Raw genomic sequence first — 22,716 nt, forward strand, 5'->3', positions numbered from 1 at the left:
GCAGCCTGGTGGGCTGGCTGTGCTTGCATAGGTGGGGCCTGTGGCTGTCCCAAAGTTCAGGCACTTTGGTCATGTCCATTACGCTTATGAACGATTCTTAAGCTTCCTTAGTACAACATTGGGACATTATTTGCAATTAACAAGTTGGAAAGAGCTTAGATGATTAATTAGGCTACTCCATACCTGCGTGTAAGATCATGCTCAAACCATCTCATTTCAGTTTTTTTTTTTTGAGACGGAGTCTTGCTCTGTTGCCCAGGCTTGTATGTAGTGGCATGATCTTGGCTCACTGCAACCTCCTCCTCCCGGGCTCAGACCATTCTCCCACCTCAGCCTTCCAAGTAGCTAGGATTACAGGCATGTGCCATCATCCCCAGCTAATTTTTGTATTTTTAGTAGAGATGGTGTTTCACCATATTGGCCAAGGCTGGTTGGCCTTCCAGGTAGCTAGGATTACAGGCATGTGCCATCATCCCCAGCTAATTTTTGTATTTTTAGTAGAGATGGTGTTTCACCATATTGGCCAAGGCTGGTCTTGAACTCCTGACCTCGGGTGATCTGCCCACCTCAGCCTCCCAAAGTGCCAGTATTACAGGCGTCACCCACCATGTCCAGCCTCAGATTAATTTATTTTGTGAAAATGTGACATCTTGTTCAGTGATTGAACACAAAACATTTTGGATTAGACTTTCCATGTAGAGGACATGGATAATCTGTTTGTTTTTTGAAAACAGAAATCATTATAATTTTTTTTTTAAATGATGAGGCTAGGTCTAGTGGGGTTAGGCAGATATAAGCAGAAAAATTCAATACTATGTGGTGGTTGTCAGCTAATAATCAATTTAGCACTTACTACTGCCAGGCACTGTTGTATTTCCCATGTATTAATATCCTACTTTATGAGGTAGGCAGTACTTTTAATTCCATTTTACAAACTGGAGGTTCCAAGAGGTTAAAAACCTCTCCCAAGTCATGAAACAAGTAAGCACATGAGCTAGTGTATAAAATGTCTAATTCCAAAAGGATGCTTTTAGTCATAATGCTGTGATAAAGGCATGTAGGAGGCTATGGGAGGATTCGGGTGAGGTACCTAATCCAGCATGGGAATGCCAGGGAAGTTTATCTGTTAGAAAAATCACTTTAACAAGGAATGTGGAGGTTAGATTGAAGAGCAGAAGGGGAAAAGGAGACCTACCAACAGTGAAGGTAGGAATAGAAGAGGTTTTTGTTATAGTCCAGGGGTGAGAGGATAGCAACCTGAACACGGGAAGTAACAGGGAGGCTGGGGATAAGGAAATAGGTTAGAGAACATTTAGATAGCAAAATCCATGAAACTGTCGATAGTTCAGATGAGGGATGAGTGTGAAGATGTGGTTAAAGACGATGTCCATGCATCTGACTTCTCTGCCAGGAATATTGGTGGTGTCCCCTCTTTCAAGCCCTATGAACTACCAAGATCTATTCAGTATTTTGGCACTTACTGTTGCCAAAATATCTCTTCTTGTGAGTGTGTGATTTATAGGAAATATGTATATTTTGGTCTTTGTCCACAGTCCTGGCACAGAGCTCCTTAAAGGGCTTGTAACTTTCTGAGCAATAGGGGTAATAGGTATCTTTTGTTCTAATATTTGGTCTTTGACCATGGTTCCTGATGCAGAACTCCTAATTCCTTGGAGTTTCCTGGGTGTATCTTCTGTTCTAATGAGGTGACTCTTGGTGAGTTCTTGATTGGGGGCTGGTCATGAGAAAGGCCAGGCCATGATTAGAATCTTGGAACTTTCTGCTCCATTCCCCTTCCTTTGGGAAGGTGAGAGGGGCTGGAGATTGAGCTAATAATTGATGGTGTCTACATGATGAAGCCCCCATAAAAATCCCTGAACTACAGGATTTAGAGTACTTCCAGGTTGGTGAACACATCTATATGCCAGGAGAGGGGTGCACCCCAACTCTGTGGGGACACAAGTTCCTGCACTCAGGACCTCTATACCTAGCCTTATGTACCTTTTCGTCTGGCAGTTCATTGGTATCCTTTATTATATAATAAACTCGTAAACATGTTTCCCTGAATTCTTTGAGTTGTCCTAGCAAATTATCAAGCCCAAGGAGGTAGTTATGGGAACCCTAATATATAGGTGGTTCATTAGAAGTCCAAATGACAACCTGGGACTTGCGATTGGCATCTGAAATCTACTGGGATTGAGCTCTTAACACGTGGGGTCTGTGCTAACTCCAGTTAATGTCAGAATTGAATTAAATTATAGAACATCCAGTTGGTGTCACAGAATTGGTCAGTGTGTGGAAAAACCCACACATCTGGTATTAGAAGTGAAGTGTTCTGGAAGTATTGAGAGTGGTGTGACTATAGAGAAAAAAACATTTTTTCCCCCATTGTGTATGGCATGATTTTGTCTGTGTTTCCTCTAAGCTGTCTTCGCCCCTCCACTCTTAGGATAGAGTCTTTTAGGCATTCTCCCTCCCACTCTATCTCTAGGTTTGTGGCAGCTGCAGGCAGGCTAAGGGAGCTCTGTTTGAGTTTGTTTTTACTCTACTTATAAGTAATTTGAAGGTTGTATTGTTCTCTTAATTCTAGTAATGATGAATATATGGGTACTGTTGCAGTTTTATTTCTTTTCTCTTTATATTTTCTGGTTTGGAGGGGAGGTGAAGATTCAGACTTAGATAATCGTCATTGTTCTCCAAACCCAAACATAGCTCCCTCGTATCTTTTATTAATTATAAAAGATAATTAATAAATGACTCTGAAATTAATTATGAAAAAGTATCTCTAGCAAAGACAGTTCATCTGCTTTTTAAAGCCCTGAAACCAGAATGCAGTGTGTAGTATTTATAATTACACAAAAGAAGGAAGTCTGTGGTAGTGGTTCAGCCTCATCTGCTATCCTGTCTTTTCTGCCTGGTTTCTGGTTGATATTCTTCACAAGCTGGTTTAGTAATACCTTACAGATGGCACCATCAATGAATTTTAAGGGTGTAACCTAGGTCAGCGCCCTGTTGTCTGATGATCACTTAGGTATCTGACTTTGGCTTGTGGGGTATAAACAGCAGTAGAGATACTAGAACCTCCACTTCTCTCATTGTCCTCTTCAGGCCCCATGTTTTTTGAGACCCTCAATCTTGCTCTAGCTGCTTCACACTGGATTTTTAAATTTTTATTATTATTATTATTTTCTTTTTTTTGAGATGGAGTCTCGCTCTGTCGCCCAGGCTGGAGTGCGGTGGCCGGATCTCAGCTCACTGCAAGCTCCGCCTCCCAGGTTTACGCCATTCTCCTGCCTCAGCCTCCCAAGTAGCTGGGACTACAGGCGCCCGCCTCGTCGCCCGGCTAGTTTTTTGTATTCTTTAGTAGAGACGGGGTTTCACCGTATTAGCCAGGATGGTCTCGATCTCCTGACCTTGTGATCCGCCCGTCTCGGCCTCCCAAAGTGCTGGGATTACAGGCTTGAGCCACTGCGCCCAGCCTTATTATTTTTTTATTAAGATGGAGTCTCGCTCTGTCACCCAGGCTGGAGTGCAGTGGCACAATCTTGGCTCACTGCCACCTCCGCTGCCTGGGTTCAAGCAATTCTCCTGTCTCAACCTCTGGAGTAGCTGGGATTACAGGTGCTCACCACCATGTCTGGCTAATTTTTTGTATTTTTAGTAGCAATGGGGTTTCACCATGTTGGCTGGGCTGGTCTCAAACTCCTGACCTCAAGTGATCCACCCGCCTTGGCCTCCTGAAGTGCTAGGATTACAGACGTGAGCCACCATACCCAGCCTTTCTTTAAAAGCAGTTGCAGGTTTTTTGGTGTTTTTTGTTTTTGTTTTTGAGATGGAGTTTCGCTGTTTTTGCCCAGTCTGGAATGGCGTGATCTTGGCTCACTGCAACCTCTGCCTCCTGGGTTCAAGTGATTCTCCTGCTTCAGTTTCCCAAGTAACTGGGATTACAGGCATGCGCTACCACGCCCGGGGAATTTTGTATTTTTAGGAGAGATGGGGTTTCACCATGTTGGTCAGGCTGGTCTTGAACTCCTGACTTCAGGTGATCCGCCTGCCTCAGCCTCCCAAAGTGTTGGAATTACAGGCCTGAGCCACCACGCCTGGCCTACCACTTGAAGTAACATGCTTCTTCTCTCCCTTAATCTTCATAAACTTTTATGATATATTCTCTTAGATTATAAACTTTTGATTTTTAAAATTTGCCCTTTGGTAACAGTTATCTTGATTTACAAATAGAAAAGGAGGTAGAGGAGGAGGGATTTGGAATAAGGGACTGGGAAGGGCGGCAACCATGTGGCACAATCATAAGCTACTTCATAGTTGGGAGAACAACAGAGCAAGAGTCATTGCTGTTCATTTGACTTTTGGTCTGACCCAGGAATGTTCAGTAAGTTGAGGGGCTCCAGGCATAGTCCAAGTGGAAACTGAGGGTTCAGAGTTCTGAGTCTTGTACTCTGGACTATCTGTGCTACGGAACTGAAACCCCTAGAATTTGTATGGAACATCTGTCTACATGGATACTCAGGTCAGAAAGGCCCAGGAATACCTACCTCATTCAGCAACAGTCCAGTCAAAATCTTCCTCCCCGACAATGGCCTAAGACCAGCGTGTTCTGGACATTCCTCTCTAGAGTGTAAGAAGGGTTGAGTTCATCTGCCCTAAAAGCAAGAACTGGATTACTCTCCAGTGACTCTCTTCTGATCTCGAATACTTACTTTGAATCTCTAAGCTTTGTAACTAGTTATAAATGTTGTTTGCGCAAGATTCTCATCAATCATTCTCATCAGTTGATAGACTCCACCCCCTGGTGCTCAACCAAAGTTGATTATGGTAGCCTTTGACACATACTGACTTGTAATGCCAAAGATGGATTAGATGTATTGGCTCCATGTAGCAACAGTTTTTTTTAAAGAACTCAACATTGATTTCTATTTGTTTTCCAAGATTAAGTCATTCGGTAATTATCAAAGCATGAAATTTCAATAACTCCACCTCTTCTCTAGGGTTACAAGTTTTGTTTATGGTTCGCAACAGAAGCAACGGAGGACTCCTTTCCAAAATGACTTTAATTATTGGCCTTTGTTGCAGCAGAAGCTCTGAAATCTCTTGTATGGGGAGGTGGAACGTCCAGATATTTGGATCTTTTATCTCTTACTATATTGCTTGGCAAAGTCTCTCTTCTCATCCAATACTCCAGGTTATGATTAGGAAATAATTGACTAAACTGTCTATGATGGAGATTCCAGAGGGCCTCTGGTTTAGAAGTGTTTTACAGGGTATTGGGAGAGGAAACTAAGGAATTCCTCTGGTAGAATGAAGGGTAGTGGGGATATCTGTTAGCTTGTGAAGAAAGCAATCCCCCACAAAACCTGGAATAATTAAGAGTTTTACTATGGAAATCTGTGCTGCATGGCTATCCATGCCAAAGATAGTTTCCTAAACTTTATAATAGAACAACATACCCCTGGAGACCCAAGACACCTGGAATCAACTGGAAGTCACAGATAAACTCTTGCCAAGATACCCAGGCATTATTTCTTCAAAGCCCATGAGCAAAAGAAATAAACAGTATTCTCTGTGGCTCCTGACACTAGTGTGTTTCTAATTGTGGAGGCAGTTCAAAAGAATAAGAAATTTGCTAGACTTCAAAGGATGTGGGATTTGACAGTTTATCAGTTTCCCATTGTCTGTAAGGTTCCAAGGGATACTGGAGTCATGGGTACTATGTTTTCTTGGCTGAAAAACAGCTGAAGCTGAGAACACCCCACACCAATCCTGGCTTCTTGCCCACTCCCATTGGGGAAGAACCACTCTCAGACAACTGAAGCACTGCTGAACTTGCTAAATGAATGTGCACATCTGTTCTTTTCATGTTGAGGATCCACAGAACAGAACTAAAAGAGAATGTGTTAGAAGGAGGATAATCAATAGGAGCCCTCTCCCACTCTTTAAGCCGCCCCTGGAACATTAGTTTATCCTATGTAAGATGAAACTTGCCAAAAGTTAAAAAAAACCTGTCAGATTGTCTGAAGGCAAAAATAAAAAAACAGGGAAAATAAACATCAGAATGTTTGCTTCTTTTGTTTCTTAAACCTCTGTTTAGGTTTTTGATAACGTTTTTGATCCCTCTTCTATGTGACACACCTAGGCTTTGCTCATTGTGCCTTGCCTGACATAAACCAAATGCCTGTGGCATGTTTCACAGGAGCTATGATTTCTCCTTATTATAATTTGTAATAACCCTCCCTATCAGTTCCAGTTAAATTTTGTTTATTATATTTCCTCATCATAAAGCCCTCATCACATACATCACAGATAGGATCGTTCCAGGATCTCTGTGGTTCACAGACAAAAGCCAGGGTCCATGTCTTCCAAGAGCTTTTAGAATACACATTTTCTTTTCATCTTCTAATAGGCCTGTGAGATAGGTAGACAGTTATTTTCATTCTCCTCTTATATATGAAGAAACTTGAGGTTAAATGACTTGTTCATGGTCACATAGATACAATTTCAGATTCCAGGCTCTGTTTTTTTCCATTAGATTGGTAGCCTCCCTTGATTAGATCACTTCTTATTCTATTATGTCCACAAATGGGAGGTGAAAGCAGTACTGATAATAGTTCATGAACTCATTTCGTAGAGATCCTTAAATGGAGGAGGTCATAGGATGGTGTGACTGTCCTTACAGTAAACATTTTGTGTTGTCATTTTCTTGGGAAAGACTAAGAACAAAAAGTGAGGTGGCTGGCTGTGCAAATAGACACCCATCAACTCTTTCAGGCTGATTATTTTAGCTGAAGGAATTCTCCCACCTTTCTTATCCCACAGAGGACCCTGGACTGGTGCCAGGTAATTGGGCCACTAGGCACCCCTTTTTAAAATAAACTTAAATAAATGGAAAAAGTGTGGGTTATGCCACAGGCAGCAAGAAAAATATCTGATTGCCTTTTGGGTAGCCCAACCCTGGTTCATTTTTATTTTGGAAAGAAAATCTAAAACCTGAAGCTGTTCTAAAATTTTTCTCAACAAATTCTAGTTACCAAATACAATTCAAAGATATTTTGTTTTGGTCTTTTCCTGGTCATCTTTCCTTTTGGTTTTCCCAATATACATTCTCTTTCACTACTTACCCTTTCTGTTCTCTAATTTCTTCCAATTTGCCTTCTTTTTACGCATCTGTCACATTTTATATGTTAAAAATGATTCCCTTATTTTTACAAAATGCTCAGGATCTGTGCAGCCAGTAGGCCATCAAGATTTACTGGCAACCAAAGGTGTGCTGTTGGGTAGGCGTCTCCAGAGAAAGTACGTACTCCAGCAAATGAACAACACAGTTTTTTTGGTGTGATGAGAAAATATTAAAAGTTCTAGAAATGTTAGATTTATTTTTTATCTCATACATTTTATTTTATATGTTTAAATATATGATATATATTTGAATAGTTATATGCCTATATAATTTACAAAGTACATTAATATATATTTACTGAAAGTGTATGCTCAAAATATTTTTACTAGGCCAGGCACAGTGGCTCACATGTGTAATCCCAGCACTTTGGGAGGCCAAGGTGGGCAGATCTCTGAGGTCAGGAATTCAAGACCAGCCTGCCAACATGGTGAAACCCCATTTCTACTTAAACATACAAAAATTAGCTGGGTGTGGTGGCAGACACCTGTAATCCCAGCTAGAGGCTGAGGCACGAGAATCTCTTGAACCCGGGAGGTGGAGGTTGCAATGAGCCGAGATCATGCCACTGCACTCCAGCCTGGGTGACAGAGTGACACTCTGTCTCAAAAAAAAAAAAAAAAAATTTTTTTTTTTTTACTATGGTGTTCGTGATTTTAAAAATTTGGCAATCAGCCACAGAGAAGCAGTGCATGCAAATAATAATACTAGCTACTATCTACTGACTGCTAACTATGTGCAAGGTACTGTTCAACTACTTTATTCATATTAAGTCATTTAATCTCCCCAACAACTCAATGAATTAGGTGCTACTCCTCATACTAAGTGACTCCTATGTTATTCCCACGCCACAGATGAGAGTATTGAGGGGTAAGAGAGGTTGAGTAACTTATCCATAGACACAAAACATCTCATGGCAGGATTTGAACTCAAGCCAGTGGGCCCCCAGACTGTGCTCTTAACCAACTCTGTATGCTGCCTCTGGCAGTTACTGAGCCAAGTGAGAAGAAGGACAGGGCTTAGTATTCTGAGGGTCATCTATAGAAGTTCATTTGCCTCACTCCTGTGCTGAGAAGCATTCTTCATTCATTTTGGATACCCTCTCATCTTGAACTAATTCTGCAGGCCAGGTGTTGGCAAAGATAAATTAGACAGGGATTCTACCCTCAAGAAGCTGCAGTCAATGCAGAAGATAAGACACTTATATGAATAACTATAATACAGGTAGAAAGTGAGAAAGTTGCCTGGGCGTGGTGGCTCGTGCCTGTAATCCCAAAATTTTGGGAAGCCAAGGAAGAAGAATCACTTGAGGCCAGGAGTTCGAGATCAGCCTAGGCAACATAGCAAGACCCTGGCTCTATAAAAATTAAAAAATTAGCCAGGCACGGTACCATGCACATATGTGGAAGACTGAGGTAGAAGGATCATTCAAGCCCAGGAATTCGAGGCTACAGTGAGCTATGATCATGCCACTATGCTCCAGCCTGGGCAACAGAGCAGGACCCTGTCAAAAAAGAAAGAAAAGCTTATAAGAATTTGAGAGCGCATTTCTTCCACAGGGAAGATTTGGGGAAGACTGTAGAATAAACCACATTTGAGCTGGTATGAAGCCAAAGTTTATCCCTCAAATCACCATCTAATTTTGTAACAACTTTCATCATGAAAGTGTCTTTGGAAATATTTGTTTTGGTCCTTGGCCTTGTCCCCCTTTCCCTTTCAGAGTCCTCTCCATGTTTTAAAACAGTGAGCTCCTCTGAGGCTGGGCCTTCGCTAAGCCTTGCTCAGCCTGGTTTCCCTGGCAGGGAGGGTGGGAATGCAAGAGTGGCATCTCCAGGAGGGGCAGCTTCAGGCTCTGCAGAGTTTAGTTGTGGTGCCAGGCCATCACCAGTCCCACTTGCTCTGATGCCCAGTGGGAACAAGGCCATTGTTGGTGGAGTGTAGTTCTGCATCTCATGGGATATGCGATGTAAATATTTTGGGCCTCAAATACGAGGCCCAAGAAACTGAAGTTTTTGTATTTAGTTGATCTCTTAAAATTGTGGAAGTTGCATTTTAGCCTTTGGGGCAGCCAAAAATGTCTTCATTGGGTGCTGACGAGTTGATGGGTGCAGCACACCAACATGGCACAAGTATGCATATGTAACAAACCTGCATGTTATGCACATGTACCCTAGAACTTAAAGTATAATAATAATAATTTAAAAAAAAAAGTCTTCATTATAGAAAATGGTTCTTGCCAGCACATCTTTTCCCCAGAATTACCAACAAACAAGGAAAAACTCCCCAACTTTGCAGTAGAATTAACTGGGACCTAATGAGGCGAATAGTCAAGAGATGATGTTACAGGTCTGCAGCACAAAGTGAGCTTTTCTAAGGCTAGAAGCTGCCACCTGTCGAAGTGGTTTAAATCAGGATTTTGGCAGAAGCACATTATTGTGACAGGCAATCAATGTGAGTGAAATTCAGTCTCCTCTACATCCCCTATTTAGGAATGTAGTCATTAAGCCCCTACACTGTGACTCAGCTCAGAAGACACAAGAAGGAATGATCTAACTCGCTAAGAGATATGAAAGTTTTCTTCCAGATTGTTAACCCACAGCAAAATTGGCTGATACACGGGAGAGGAGCCAAACTTTATAATGTTAGCATTTTATCTCTGTCTTTACTGTAAAAGATTTTGACTTGGAAGAAACTTAGTGTTGCATTTTCCAAGAAAAGAAAATCGGCAGCATGGAGAGAAGTATGATTCTGCAGCACTGGAGCCAGAAGTGTATACTGTAATCTTATCTGTAGGGGGAAATGGAATTTCATGAGTGATTATGTTGAAACATGCTTGCAGATTTAAGTACTTAATATGACTTATATGTGTTCAAAGGAAAACACAGATTATAAGAGAGGAAAAGTTCTGACTTTAGTTTGCCAATCTGCCACTGATTTAGCATAAAGCCTTAGACCAATTTTTGTGCCTCAGGTTTTCCATGGATGAGTATGGTACCATGAATGTATCATAGACCTTGTAATCATTTTAAAGTTATTTTAAAATTTAAAATCTCTGAGAACATTTGGCTTTAAAGAATATTAGAGCTTTTAAAAAGGCATAAGGCAGAATTGATTTGAGCAGTCCAAGACATTGGCAGATGCTACTGAAGAGGATTTGCAGACACAAAGAGCCTTGAATCTCCCTTTAAAGCTTGTTTCATCTTTCAATAAATTATTCTTATAGTTTAAATATTCTTTCTTGCTTTAATTTTTCTCTGGTTCCTTTAACTCTGTCCATTCTCTCTAACAATGTTAATGTCTCTAACAAGGGAAAACAATGTCACCTTACTCCTTGCAACATAAAAATTCTTGTATTATTGAAAGAGACTTCTTAATTTTCTTGAAGACATAAAGGATCAATGAACCAACTAGTATTTATTAAACACTTACTGTGTTCTAATATGATGTTTGTGAAAGGGCTATGAAAGCAGATTTCTAGGCAGTACAAGAGGCTTACTGCATTCTTTTTGAATCTTCAAACTGAGATTCAAGGCCACTGATTACAATAATTCAAAGGTAGATTCCTTTCTGTACCTCATTGGGTGCGCCCCACTATGTTGATTATCTGCAGCGACAGGTCCCAAGCTATCTCCTGACAAGCTGCCCCTTCTAATTTTTGCCATCACGTAGTTGCCAGACAAGACAGATTTTCATGCAACACAGGAATTAGTCAAATACCCTAAGTGCTGAATCAGTTGAAAAAGACAAGTTCTGCATGAGATCAAAGAATGAATCACTGTTGGCTGTTGTGGTCAGGAAAAGATGATGACTTAGGGTTAAATAACCAGTATCTTTCAGTTTTTCTCAAAGTACAATACATGTGTGCATCTTTATTATTATTCGTGTCATGTGCAAATCCTGATAGTAGTTAACATTTATCTTATTCTTTTTAATGGCTTTAAAATTTCTAACTGACAAATAAAAATCATATATATTTATGAAGTACAACATGCTGTACACACACACACACACACACACACACACACACTGTGGAATGGTTAAATCAGGCGAATTAACATTCATCACCTTACATACTTATGATACTTTTTATGGTGAGAACATTCAAAATCCATTAGCAAGTTTCAAGTATACAATACATTGTTACTAACTACAGTCATCATATACAATAAATCTCTTGAACTTTCTCCTCCTAACTGAAAAAAAAATTGAATGTTTCACAAATCTGCGTCATCCTTGTTCAGGGGCCAGGCTAATCTCTGTATTTTTCCAATTTTAGTATCTGTGCTGCTGAAGTAAGCACTAGTTAACTTTTATGGGGTCTTTACTATGTGCCAAGCACTAGCCAATGTGCATACTGCCTCTCAACTATAACACAGTATATAAAATCTTAGAGATAGCTAGAGAATCTATTTTGTGCTAAGAACCACATCAGGTATATATATATTATTTCATATAATCTACACAACCACTCTTTGATATGGGTATTATTATCACCATTTTGCCCAAGGAGACACTGGGCTTTGAGAGGTTCAGTAACCCACAGTAGCAGAGCCAGGCTTCTCACCCCACTCTGTGTGATGCCACAGTCCTAGTTTTAACTGTTAGGCTACACTGCCTCTCCTGGAAATCTTCCCTATTCTGTTAACTTGCTAAAGAAAATAGCTGGCTAACTAGTTCTTTCCAAACTTCCTTAGGGCTAAAACAAGAGAAAATTGGCATAAGCAGTGGGAGAGAGGCCCACTGGTGGTTTTACCTTTAAACCGCCATTCTGATGCCCATGCACTGACCCTTCTCTTATTCCTGAGAGGAAAATAACATGTAGTTCAATGGACATCCATTTTTACATATAAATAAGAAGTGTCTTTAGTAACCCACTAGGGTTACTAAAATCTAGTACTTACAACTAAAATTAATGGTAAACTATCATTTATTGAGGTCTCTAACTTTGTATTCTAGGAGGAGCTGCTTCATAATGAGGCAGAATCCTTAAGAGTGATTGAGCACATGTAGATAGTTATTATAATCTCACATTTTGGGGGAGAAAATTTCCTCCTCTTTCTTTTTCCTTCCTTCTTCTCTCTTTGTTTCTTTCTTTCTCTCTCTTTCTCTCTCTTTCTTTCTATCATGGTTTCCAATTTCCACTCCTATTGCTTTTTAAATATATTTTTGCAATGACAGTTAGGTTTACTTTTGTGGATCATTTTGTTCTTGTATAACTGCTGAGTTGTGAACTTTTAAGTGTTATTTCCTCATGGATTTTTATCACTGAGTTATTTTTTAACTGAAAAGTAGGAATGAAAATTAAGAAGTATTGATATAAAGGAATGATTTCCAGGCCTTTTTCTAGCCCTAGATGTTTCAGGTGAACATTTCAGCATTTCGAAACAATGCTAGAGAGTAGATACTATTTTCCCTAAGTTAAAAAAGAGGAGCTCGGCACGGTGGCTCATGCCTGTAATCCCAGCACTTTGGGAGGCGAGGACGGTGGATCACTTGAGGTCAGGAGTTCAAGACCAGCCTGGGCAACCTAGAGAAACCCCATCTCTACTAAAAAAAAAAAAAAATTAGCCAGGCGTGGTGGTGCACGCCTGTAATCCCAGTAGGCACAAGAGGCACAAGATTCACTTGAACCTGGCAGACGGAGGTTGCAGTGAGCCAAGATCGCACCATTGCACTCCAGCCTGGGCAACAGAGCAAGACTCTCAAAAAAAAAAAAAAAAAGGAAACTGAGGCTCAGAAAGGTAATAGCTTGCTAAGATTTCAGAGGTAATAAGTGGTAGAAATGAAAGTAAAACTCGGATCTGATTCCCAAGAATTTGTTCTTTCCATTACATTCCACTGTCAATCTTGTGGAGTGTCTGCCATCTAATTTTACCTTCAGATTTCTTTTCTTCTACTCATTTGGCTGAATGTAATTAATAATTACTGACCATGTGAGTCAAATGTCATTAGACCTAACTTCAAGAAAACCACATCTTGTTAGCAAGTATTTGAATATTACTAAGCTGTTAAGCTGCTTTGTGAATGTCTTTTGCTATAAAAAGATGTTGGATGTAACATGGGTTTTTTAAAAATTATTTTTTGGGGGCATCAAGATCTAACATCTGTATTTCAGGGACTGAAATGTACATTTAATAAGCTGCTATTAGTAGGATAGCTCTAGATGACTAAAGAAAAGAAAAAATTGACCTTGGCATTTCTTGCAGGCATTCTGCAAAAGCTCACTGATCTTGGAACATTTGGATGTCTCTTATTGCTCCCAGCTGTCAGATATGATTATCAAAGCACTGGCCATTTACTGCATTAACCTCACGTCTCTCAGCATTGCTGGCTGTCCAAAGGTATGTGCAGGAGTCAGGGCTCAAACATGTTCAATTTAAGCACTACCATGGGACAAGGCAGGACAGCAATCAGGGCTGGACTCAGAATGTGTTTTCTTTGCCATAGTTGAGGTATTCATTGGATTTTTTTTTTCTATCCTCAAATTGGAAATAGCTTATGATTCCATTGGTGTCAAAGTAGAATTTTCCAAAAGTTAAAAATATAATTCTCATACAAATATAAACATGTGTCAAAGATTTCTTTAATTCACTAATGAGAAGACCAACAAAATGACAAAGCCAGTATGTAGAGCATTTGAATGAACTTAGTATTTATAGGAACTGATGAAAGAATGTTGGATTAAGAGTGTTAGGTTAGATCTAAAAATGTCTTACAAGTTATTAAATCTGTAACCTTGGGGTTACAGTTTCTACGAGATACAAATAATTTGCATCTTTCCTGGACAAAAATATAACAATTGACATATAACTTCATTGAGCTGGGGCCTTAGTGAACAGTAAATAGTATGTCAAACAAAGGCATGATTTCCTACAGAATTCTCCAGGTAGGCCTGTTAAACAGTGTTCCAGGTTGACACCCCAAGGACATACCATCATCTTTTGTGTTATTTTCAAGCATTTTATAATTTTTTTGAACCTCTGTATATAAATGAAGTAAGTACTCATTATGAAAAATTTAATCTACATATAAAAGCTTAAAGAAGAAAGTAAATATCCATTGTCCTATCATCACCTGGACATAACCATTGCTGGTATTTTATTCTTCTAGATTTTTTTTTCTGTGCACAAAGACATTAGAAATAGTTACAGAAAGTTTGTGTTTTGCCTTGTTTTTTAAAATAATAGAATCATACTTTCCAAAATACATTGTAACCTACTTTTTAATATACTATGGACATATCTCCATGTAAAGAACTAGAGGTCTCCGGTTCTGGATTAATAATAGTAGACCGCATATACACATATAATTTTGTTCCTCTTGAAACCCTACCAAAACTAGACATGAAGAGTGAGGGCCCACATGGATAAGGAAAACAGGAGAGGAGACAAGAGCAACAAAAATTTGGAAGCTTGAAAATAGATGGACTAATTTAGCAGACCAGAAACTGCTTTGAATCCTAAGCCAACAGTAGAGAAAGCTGGAAAAAAAAAATCTGATTTACACCACAATCTTCAAGCTTGGGAGCATCGTGTACCTTTGGAACTAGGTTAAGAGTGGTGATGAAAATAATGAAGACTGAGTTAGAGATTCTTAAGAAGTAGATAGATCTCTATATTCCATAAATCTGGGCAAATGTCTCTCCATAAAGAAACAGCCTCTGCTCCATAAATCTGGGCAACTGTCTCTCCCCACCCCAAAGAGAAGCTTACAGATTTATTTCCTAAATTCTGTTTCTTCATCCCTGACACTATTGATATTTTGGACAAGATAATGCTTTGTAGTGGGGTGTGTGTGTGTGTCCTGTGCACTGTACATGTTTAATAGCATGCCTGTCCTCTACTCACTATATGTCAGTAGCACATAAGATCCCATCCCTCCAGACCTTACCAAATGTTCTCTGGTGGAGGCGAGGGCCAAAATTGTTCTTGAATTGCCCACTACTCTAGAGATAGTAAAACAGAGGGTTGCTAGGCTAACTAAGTGACTGAATGCTGAATGCAGAGACATTCAAGCACTTTTTCCAACTGAGCATCAAGAACTTGGCGGCCAGATCTTCTTCTCCAGGTGGGAGATTGGTAGCCTCTTCTCTGGGAACCCTGACTAGCCCAAGATGAAAGACCTAAAATAGCTGACGGCTGGGTGGGGGGTTCCCAACAAATAACCCACCTAGATCATCCTTCATTGAAGCTTACAATAGAGATGCATGTACTCAGACCTTCCGATTAGTTTTTAGTCCTCCACTCTTAATCATGAACAAAAGGATTACAAGACATAAGAGGAAAGTCTCTAAAGTGGAAGATAATGATCAACACAAATTAACAGGAAAAACTTGGAGTTAGCAAAATATGAAGAAGGAAGAAAACTAAGAAATAGTTTTGAAAATCCTCAGAAATTACAAGGTTATTAACAATCTTTATTTTTTATTTTTAAAATGTTTAATTAACCAGAATAATATGATAATTTAAGGTTGTATGCACGGTTCCACATATATGCAAAGCAAATACTGACATAAATAACTTTAAGAAGAAAGAAACAAATTCAAATGTAAAGATAAACCTATATATTTAGATAAATCTATTCCAAAGAGATCGAATAGAATAAACCACCTTATAATGTTACTTAATAAGAAAAAATGAGAAATGGCTTAAATGACAAATTTCAGAAATGAAAAGGACATCTCTACAGATTCTGAAGCAAAAAGCAAACAGTTTGCATTATTAACAAATTTGAAATTTGAAAACTTAGGTGAAATGGACAACAAATCTCATTAAAGAAAAAAAAAATCCAGAGTTGCTATCTTAAAATGTCTACTTTTTTTTTTATTATTATACTTTAAGTTCTAGGGTACATATGCATAACGTGCAAGTTTGTTACATATGTATACTTGTGCCATGTTGGTGTGCTGCAGCCATCAACTCGTCAGCACCCATCAATTCGTCATTTATATCAGGTATAACTCCCAAAGCAATCCCTCCCCCCTCCCCCCTCCCCATGATAGGCCCCGGTGTGTGATGTTCCCCTTCCTGAGTCCAAGTGATCTCATTGTTCAGTTCCCACCTATGAGTGAGAACATGCGGTGTTTGGTTTTCTGTTCTTGTGATAGTTTGCTAAGAATGATGGTTTCCAGCTGCATCCGTGTCCCTACAAAGGACGCAAACTCATCCTTTTTGATGGCTGCATAGTATTCCATGGTGTATATGTGCCACATTTTCTTAATCCAGTCTGTCACAGATGGACATTTGGGTTGATTCCAAGTCTTTGCTATTGTGAATATTGCCGCAATAAACATACGTGTGCATGTGTCTTTATAGCAGCATGATTTATAATCCTTTGGGTATATACCCAGTAGTGGGATGGCTGGGTCATATGGTACATCTAGTTCTAGATCCTTGAGGAATCGCCATACTGTTTTCCATAATGGTTGAACTAGTTTACAATCCCACCAACAGTGTAAAAGTATTCCTATTTCTCCACATCCTCTCCAGCACCTGTTGTTTCCTGACTTTTTAATGATTGCCATTGTAACTGGTGTGAGATGGTATCTCATTGTGGTTTTGATTTGCATCTCTCTGATGGCCAGTGATGATGAGCATTTTTTCATGTGTCTGTTTGCTGTATGCATGTCTTCTTTTGAGAAATGTCTGTTCATATCCTTTGCCCACTTTTTGATGGTGTTGTTTGTTTTTTTCTTGTAAATTTGTTTGAGTTCTTCATAGATTCTGGATATTAGCCCTTTGTCAGATGAGTAGATTGCAAAAATGTTCTCCCATTCTGTAGGTTGCCTGTTCACTCTGATGGTAGTTTCTTTTGCTGTGCAGAAGCTCTTTAGTTTAATTAGATCCCATTTGTCAATTTTGGCTTTTGCTGCCGTTGCTTTTGGTGTTTTAGACATGAAGTCCTTGCCCATGCCTATGACCTGAATGGTACTACCTAGGTTTTCTTCTAGGGTTTTGATGGTATTAGGTCTAACATTTAAGTCTCTAATCCATCTTGAATTAATTTTTGTATAAGGAGTAAGGAAAGGATCCAGTTTCAGCTTTCTACTTATGGCTAGCCAATTTTCCCAGCACCATTTATTAAATAGGGAATCCTTTCCCCATTTCTTGCTTCTCTCAGGTTTGTCAAAGATCAGATGGCTGTAGATGTGTGGTTTTATTTCTGAGGACTCTGTTCTGTTCCATTGGTCTATATCTCTGTTTTGGTTACTGTAGCCCTGTAGTATAGTTTGAAGTCAGGTAGCTTGATGCCTCCAGCTTTGTTCTTATGACTTAGGATTGTCTTGGCAATGCGGGCTCTTTTTTGGTTCCATATGAACTTTAAAGCCGTTTTTTCCAATTCTGTGAAGAAACTCATTGGTAGCTTGATGGGGATGGCATTGAATCTATAAATAACCTTGGGCAGTATGGCCATTTTCACGATATTGATTCTTCCTATCCATGAGCATGGTATGTTCTTCCATTTGTTAGTGTCGTCTTTTATTTCACTGAGCAGTGGTCTGTAGTTCTCCTTGAAGAGGTCCTTTACATCCCTTGTAAGTTGGATTCCTAGGTATTTGATTCTCTTTGAAGCAATTGTGAATGGAAGTTGATTCATGATTTGGCTCTCTGTTTGTCTGTTACTGGTGTATAAGAATGCTTGTGATTTTTGCACATTAATTTTGTATCCTGAGACTTTGCTGAAGTTGCTTATCAGCTTAAGGAGATTTTGGGCTGAGACAATGGGGTTTTCTAAATATACAATCATGTCATCTGCAAAGAGGGACAATTTGACTTCTTCTTTTCCTAACTGGATACCCTTTATTTCTTTCTCTTGCCTGATTGCCCTAGCCAGAACTTCCAACACTATGTTGAATAGGAGTGGTGAGAGAGGGCATCCCTGTCTTGTGCCAGTTTTCAAAGGGAATGTTTCCAGTTTTTGCCTATTCAGTATGATATTGGCTTTGGGTTTGTCATAAATAGCTCTTAATTATTTTGAGGTACGTTCCATCAATACCGAATTTATTGAGCGTTTTTAGCATGAAGGGCTGTTGAATTGTGTCAAAAGCCTTTTCTGCATCTATTGAGATAATCATGTGGTTCTTGTCTTTGGTTCTGTTTATATGCTGGATTACGTTTATTGATTTGCGAATGTTGAACCAGCCTTGCATCCCAGGGATGAAGCCCACTTGATCATGGTGGATAAGCTTTTTGATGTGCTGCTGAATCCGGTTTGCCAGTATTCTATTGAGGATTTTTGCATCGATGTTCATCAGGGATATTGGTCTAAAATTCTCTTTTTTTGTTGTGTCTCTGCCAGGCTTTGGTATCAGGATGATGTTGGCCTCATAAAATGAGTTAGGGAGGATTCCCTCTTTTTCAATTGATTGGAATAGTTTCAGAAGGAATGGTACCAGCTCCTCCTTGTACCTCTGGTAGAATTGAGCTGTGAATCCATCTGGTCCTGGACTTTTTTTGGTTGGTAGGCTATTAATTATTGCCTCAATTTCAGAGCCTGCTATTGGTCTATTTAGGGATTCAACTTCTTCCTGGTTTAGTCTTGGAAGAGTGTAAGTGTCTAGGAAATGATCCATGTCTTCTAGATTTTCTAGTTGATTTGCATAGAGGTGTTTATAGTATTCTCTGATGGTAGTTTGTATTTCTGTGGGGTCCGTGGTGATATCCCCTTTATCATTTTTTATTGCGTCTATTTGATTCTTCTCTCTTTTCTTCTTTATTAGTCTTGCTAGCGGTCTGTCAATTTTGTTGATTTTTTCAAAAAACCAACTCCTGGATTCATTGATTTTTTGTAGGGTTTTTTGTGTCTCTATCTCCTTCAGTTCTGCTCTGATCTTAGTTATTTCTTGCCTTCTGCTAGCTTTTGAATGTGTTTGCTCTTGCTTCTCTAGTTCTTTTAATTGTGATGTTAGAGTGTCAATTTTAGATCTTTCCAGCTTTCTCTTGTGGGCATTTAGTGCTATAAATTTCCCTCTACACACTGCTTTAAATGTGTCCCAGAGATTCTGGTATGTTGTATCTTTGTTCTCATTGGTTTCAAAGAACATCTTTATTTCTGCCTTCATTTCATTATGTATCCAGTAGTCATTCAGGAGCAGGTTGTTCAGTGTCCATGTAGTTGAGCGGTTTTGATTGAGTTTCTTAGTCCTGAGTTCTAGTTTGATTGCACTGTGGTCTGAGAGACAGTTTGTTATAATTTCTGTTCTTTTACATTTGCTAAGGAGTGCTTTACTTCCAAGTATGTGGTCAATTTTGGAATAAGTGCAATGTGGTGCTGAGAAGAATGTATATTCTGTTGATTTGGGGTGGAGAGTTCTATAGATGTCTATTAGGTCCGCTTGGTGCAGAGATGAGTTCAATTCCTGGATATCCTTGTTAACTTTCTGTCTCGTTGATCTGTCTAATGTTGACAGTGGATTGTTGAAGTCTCCCATTATTATTGTATGGGAGTCTACGTCTCTTTGTAAGTCTCTAAGGACTTGCTTTATGAATTTGGGTGCTCCTGTATTGGGTGCATATATATTTAGGATAGTTAGCTCTACCTGTTGAATTGATCCCTTTACCATTATGTAATGGCCTTCTTTGTCTCTTTTGATCTTTGATGGTTTAAAGTCTCTTTTATCAGAGACTAGGATTGCAACCCCTGCTTTTTTTTGTTCTCCATTTGCTTGGTAGATCTTCCTCCATCCCTTTATTTTGAGCCTATGTATGTCTCTGCATGTGAGATGGGTCTCCTGAATACAGCAAACTGATGGGTCTTGACTCTTTATCCAGTTTGCCAGTCTGTGTCTTTTAATTGGAGCATTTAGTCCATTAACATTTAAGGTTAATATTGTTATGTGTGAACTTGATCCTGCCATTATGATATTAACTGGTTATTTTGCTCGTTAGTTGATGCAGTTTCTTCCTAGCCTTGATGGTCTTTACATTTTGGCATGTTTTTGCAATGGCTGCTACCGGTTGTTCCTTTCCATGTTTAGGGCTTCCTTCAGGGTCTCTTGTAAGGCAGGCCTGTTGGTGACAAAATCTCTAAGCATTTGCTTATCTGTAAAGGATTTTATTTCTCCTTCACTTATGAAACTTAGTTTGGCTGGATATGAAATTTTGGGTTTAAAATTCTTTTCTTTAAGAAGGTTGAATATTGGCCCCCACTCTCTTCTGGCTTGTAGAGTTTCTGCTGAGAGGTCTGCTGTTAGTCTGATGGGCTTCCCTTTGTGGGTAACCCGACCTTTCTCTCTGGCTGCCCTTAAGGTTTTTTCCTTCATTTCAACTTTGGTGAATCTGGCAATTATGTGTCTTGCAGTTGCTCTTCTGGAGGAGTATCTTTGTGGTGTTCTCTGTATTTCCTGAATTTGAATGTTGGCCTGCCCTACTAGGTTGGGGAAGTTCTCCTGGATGATATCCTGAAGAGTGTTTTCCAACTTGGTTCCATTTTCCCCCTCACTTTCAGGCACCCCAATCAGACGTAGATTTGGTCTTTTTACATAATCCCATACTTCTTGCAGGCTTTGTTCATTTCTTTTTCTTCTTTTTTCTTTTGGTTTCTCTTTTTGCTTCATTTCATTCATTTGATCCTCAATCGCTGATACTCTTTCTTCCAGTTGATTGAGTCGGTTACTGAAGCTTGTGCATTTGTCATGTATTTCTTGTGTCATGGTTTTCATCTCTGTCATTTCATTTATGACCTTCTCTGCATTAATTATTCTAGCTATGAATTCTTCCACTCTTTTTTCAAGATTTTTAGTTTCTTTGCGCGGGGTACGTAATTCCTCCTTTAGCTCTGAGAAGTTTGATGGACTGAAGCCTTCTTCTCTCATCTCGTCAAAGTCATTCTCTGACCAGCTTTGATCCGTTGCTGGCAATGAGCTGTGCTCCTTTGCAGGGGGAGATGCGCTCTTATTTCTTGAATTTCCAGCTTTTCTGCCCTGCTTCTTCCCCATCTTCGTGGTTTTATCTGCCTCTGGTCTTTGATGATGGTGACGTACTGATGGGGTTTTGGTATAGGTGTTCTTCCTGTTTGATAGTTTTCCTTCTAATAGTCAGGACCTTCAGCTGTAGGTCTGTTGGAGATTGCTTGAGGTCCACTCCAGACCCTGTTTGCCTGGGTATCAGCAGCAGAGGTTGCAGAAGATAGAATATTGCTGAACAGAGAGTGTACCTGTCTGATTCTTACTTTGGAAGCTTCCTCTCAGGGGTGTACTCCACCCTGTGAGGTGTGGGGTGTCAGACTGCCCCTAGTGGGGGATGTCTCCCAGTTAGGCTACTCAGGGGTCAGGGACCCACTTGTGCAGGCAGTCTGTCCGTTCTCAGATCTCAACCTCCGTGTTGGGAGATCCACTGCTCTCTTCAAAGCTGTCAGACAGAGTCGTTCATGTCTTCACAGGCCTCTGCTGCTTCCCCTTTTGTTGTTTAGCTGTGCCCTGTCCGCAGAGATGGAGTCTACAGAGACAGGCAGGTTTCCTTCAGCTGCTGTGAGCTTCACCCAGTTCGAGCTTCCCAGCGGCTTTGTTTACCTACTGAAGCCTCAGCAATGGCGGGCGCCCCTGCCCCAGCCTCGCTGCTGCCGTTTCAGTTAGATCGCAGACTGCTGTGCTAGCAATGAGGGCGGCTCCGTGGCCGTGGGACCCTCCCGGCCAGGTGTGGGTATAATCTCCTGGTGTGCCCGTTTGCTTAAAGCGCAGTATTGGGGTGGGAGTTACCCGATTTTCCAGGTGTTGTGTGTCTCAGTTCGCCTGGCTAGGAAAAGGGATTCCCTTCCCCCTTGTGCTTCCCAGGTGAGGCAATGCCTCGCCCTGCTTCAGCTCTCACTGGTCGGGCTGCAGCAGCAGACCAGCACCAATTGTCCGGCACTCCCCAGTGAGATGACCCCAGTACCTCAGTTGAAAATGCAGAAATCACCGGTCTTCTGTGTCGTTCATGCTGGGAGTTGGAGAGTGGAGCTGTTCCTATTCGGCCATCTTGCTCCGCCCCTCAACAATCTTGTTCTATTCCATTGTGCACATTGAAGGCTTTTGTTTACTAGAGCATCACACCAACTCTCAAGATGCCCTATGCTTTATTTAATCTAGAAGTTCAGCTTCTATGTTGTTTGGTTTGTATGGTTAGCTAATTGTGCTGCAATAAAAAGGAGGAGGCCGCAGGGAAAAAGATGTGGTAAACAATGACAAAACTAAGCCAAAAAGTTCACAGCAAAAATTATTTTTGTTTAATAATATACTTGTTTAGAACTATGGGAACCGGATGGCTTTCTGGTCAGCATCATCTGGTTCTATTAGTGAGCTGGGTCAAGGGACCCAGAACACTAGCAGCACTGACCAACTGACTCTCTGCAGCTTAAACAGTGATAGTTCACCAGGATTCTTGCGTTCATAGCACACAGACATATGGGCAACACATGGCTTAGTGAGAAATGAGAACTGCTCTGGCTGTAAAGCAGGCACAGATGGAGACTGGGTTTCTTAGTGGCTCTAAAGCGGAAAGTAGGAGAATGAGAAAAGAAGAGGCTCCAGTGCAAACAGAAAACAGGGCAGAGGA

At 40.2% G+C, this 22,716-nt stretch overlaps 1 protein-coding gene and 1 non-coding gene across 9 annotated transcripts in view; one reads left to right on the plus strand and one right to left on the minus strand.

Moving 5' to 3' along the window:
• Nucleotides 1-22,716, plus strand: part of FBXL13 (F-box and leucine rich repeat protein 13) — a 282,389-nt gene that overhangs the window by 243,359 nt on the left and 16,314 nt on the right. For 6 of the 8 annotated variants that reach the window (XM_033193672.1, XM_033193673.1, XM_033193676.1 and 3 more), the window contains one exon: nucleotides 13,393-13,527. The exons of the other annotated variants lie outside the window; for them this stretch is intronic. In XM_033193672.1, coding sequence (XP_033049563.1) covers nucleotides 13,393-13,527 — 135 coding nt within the window. The remainder of the gene's footprint in view (nucleotides 1-13,392; nucleotides 13,528-22,716) is intronic. 8 annotated transcript variants of the gene reach the window in all.
• Nucleotides 11,385-11,486, minus strand: LOC117073804. The gene has a single exon (XR_004433371.1). It is a non-coding gene; the product is annotated as a U6 spliceosomal RNA (small nuclear RNA).

Source organism: Trachypithecus francoisi, unplaced genomic scaffold, assembly GCF_009764315.1.
Source record: "Trachypithecus francoisi isolate TF-2019V2 unplaced genomic scaffold, Tfra_2.0 Lachesis_group4, whole genome shotgun sequence".
In the NCBI taxonomy this organism is placed as follows: domain Eukaryota; kingdom Metazoa; phylum Chordata; class Mammalia; order Primates; family Cercopithecidae; genus Trachypithecus; species Trachypithecus francoisi.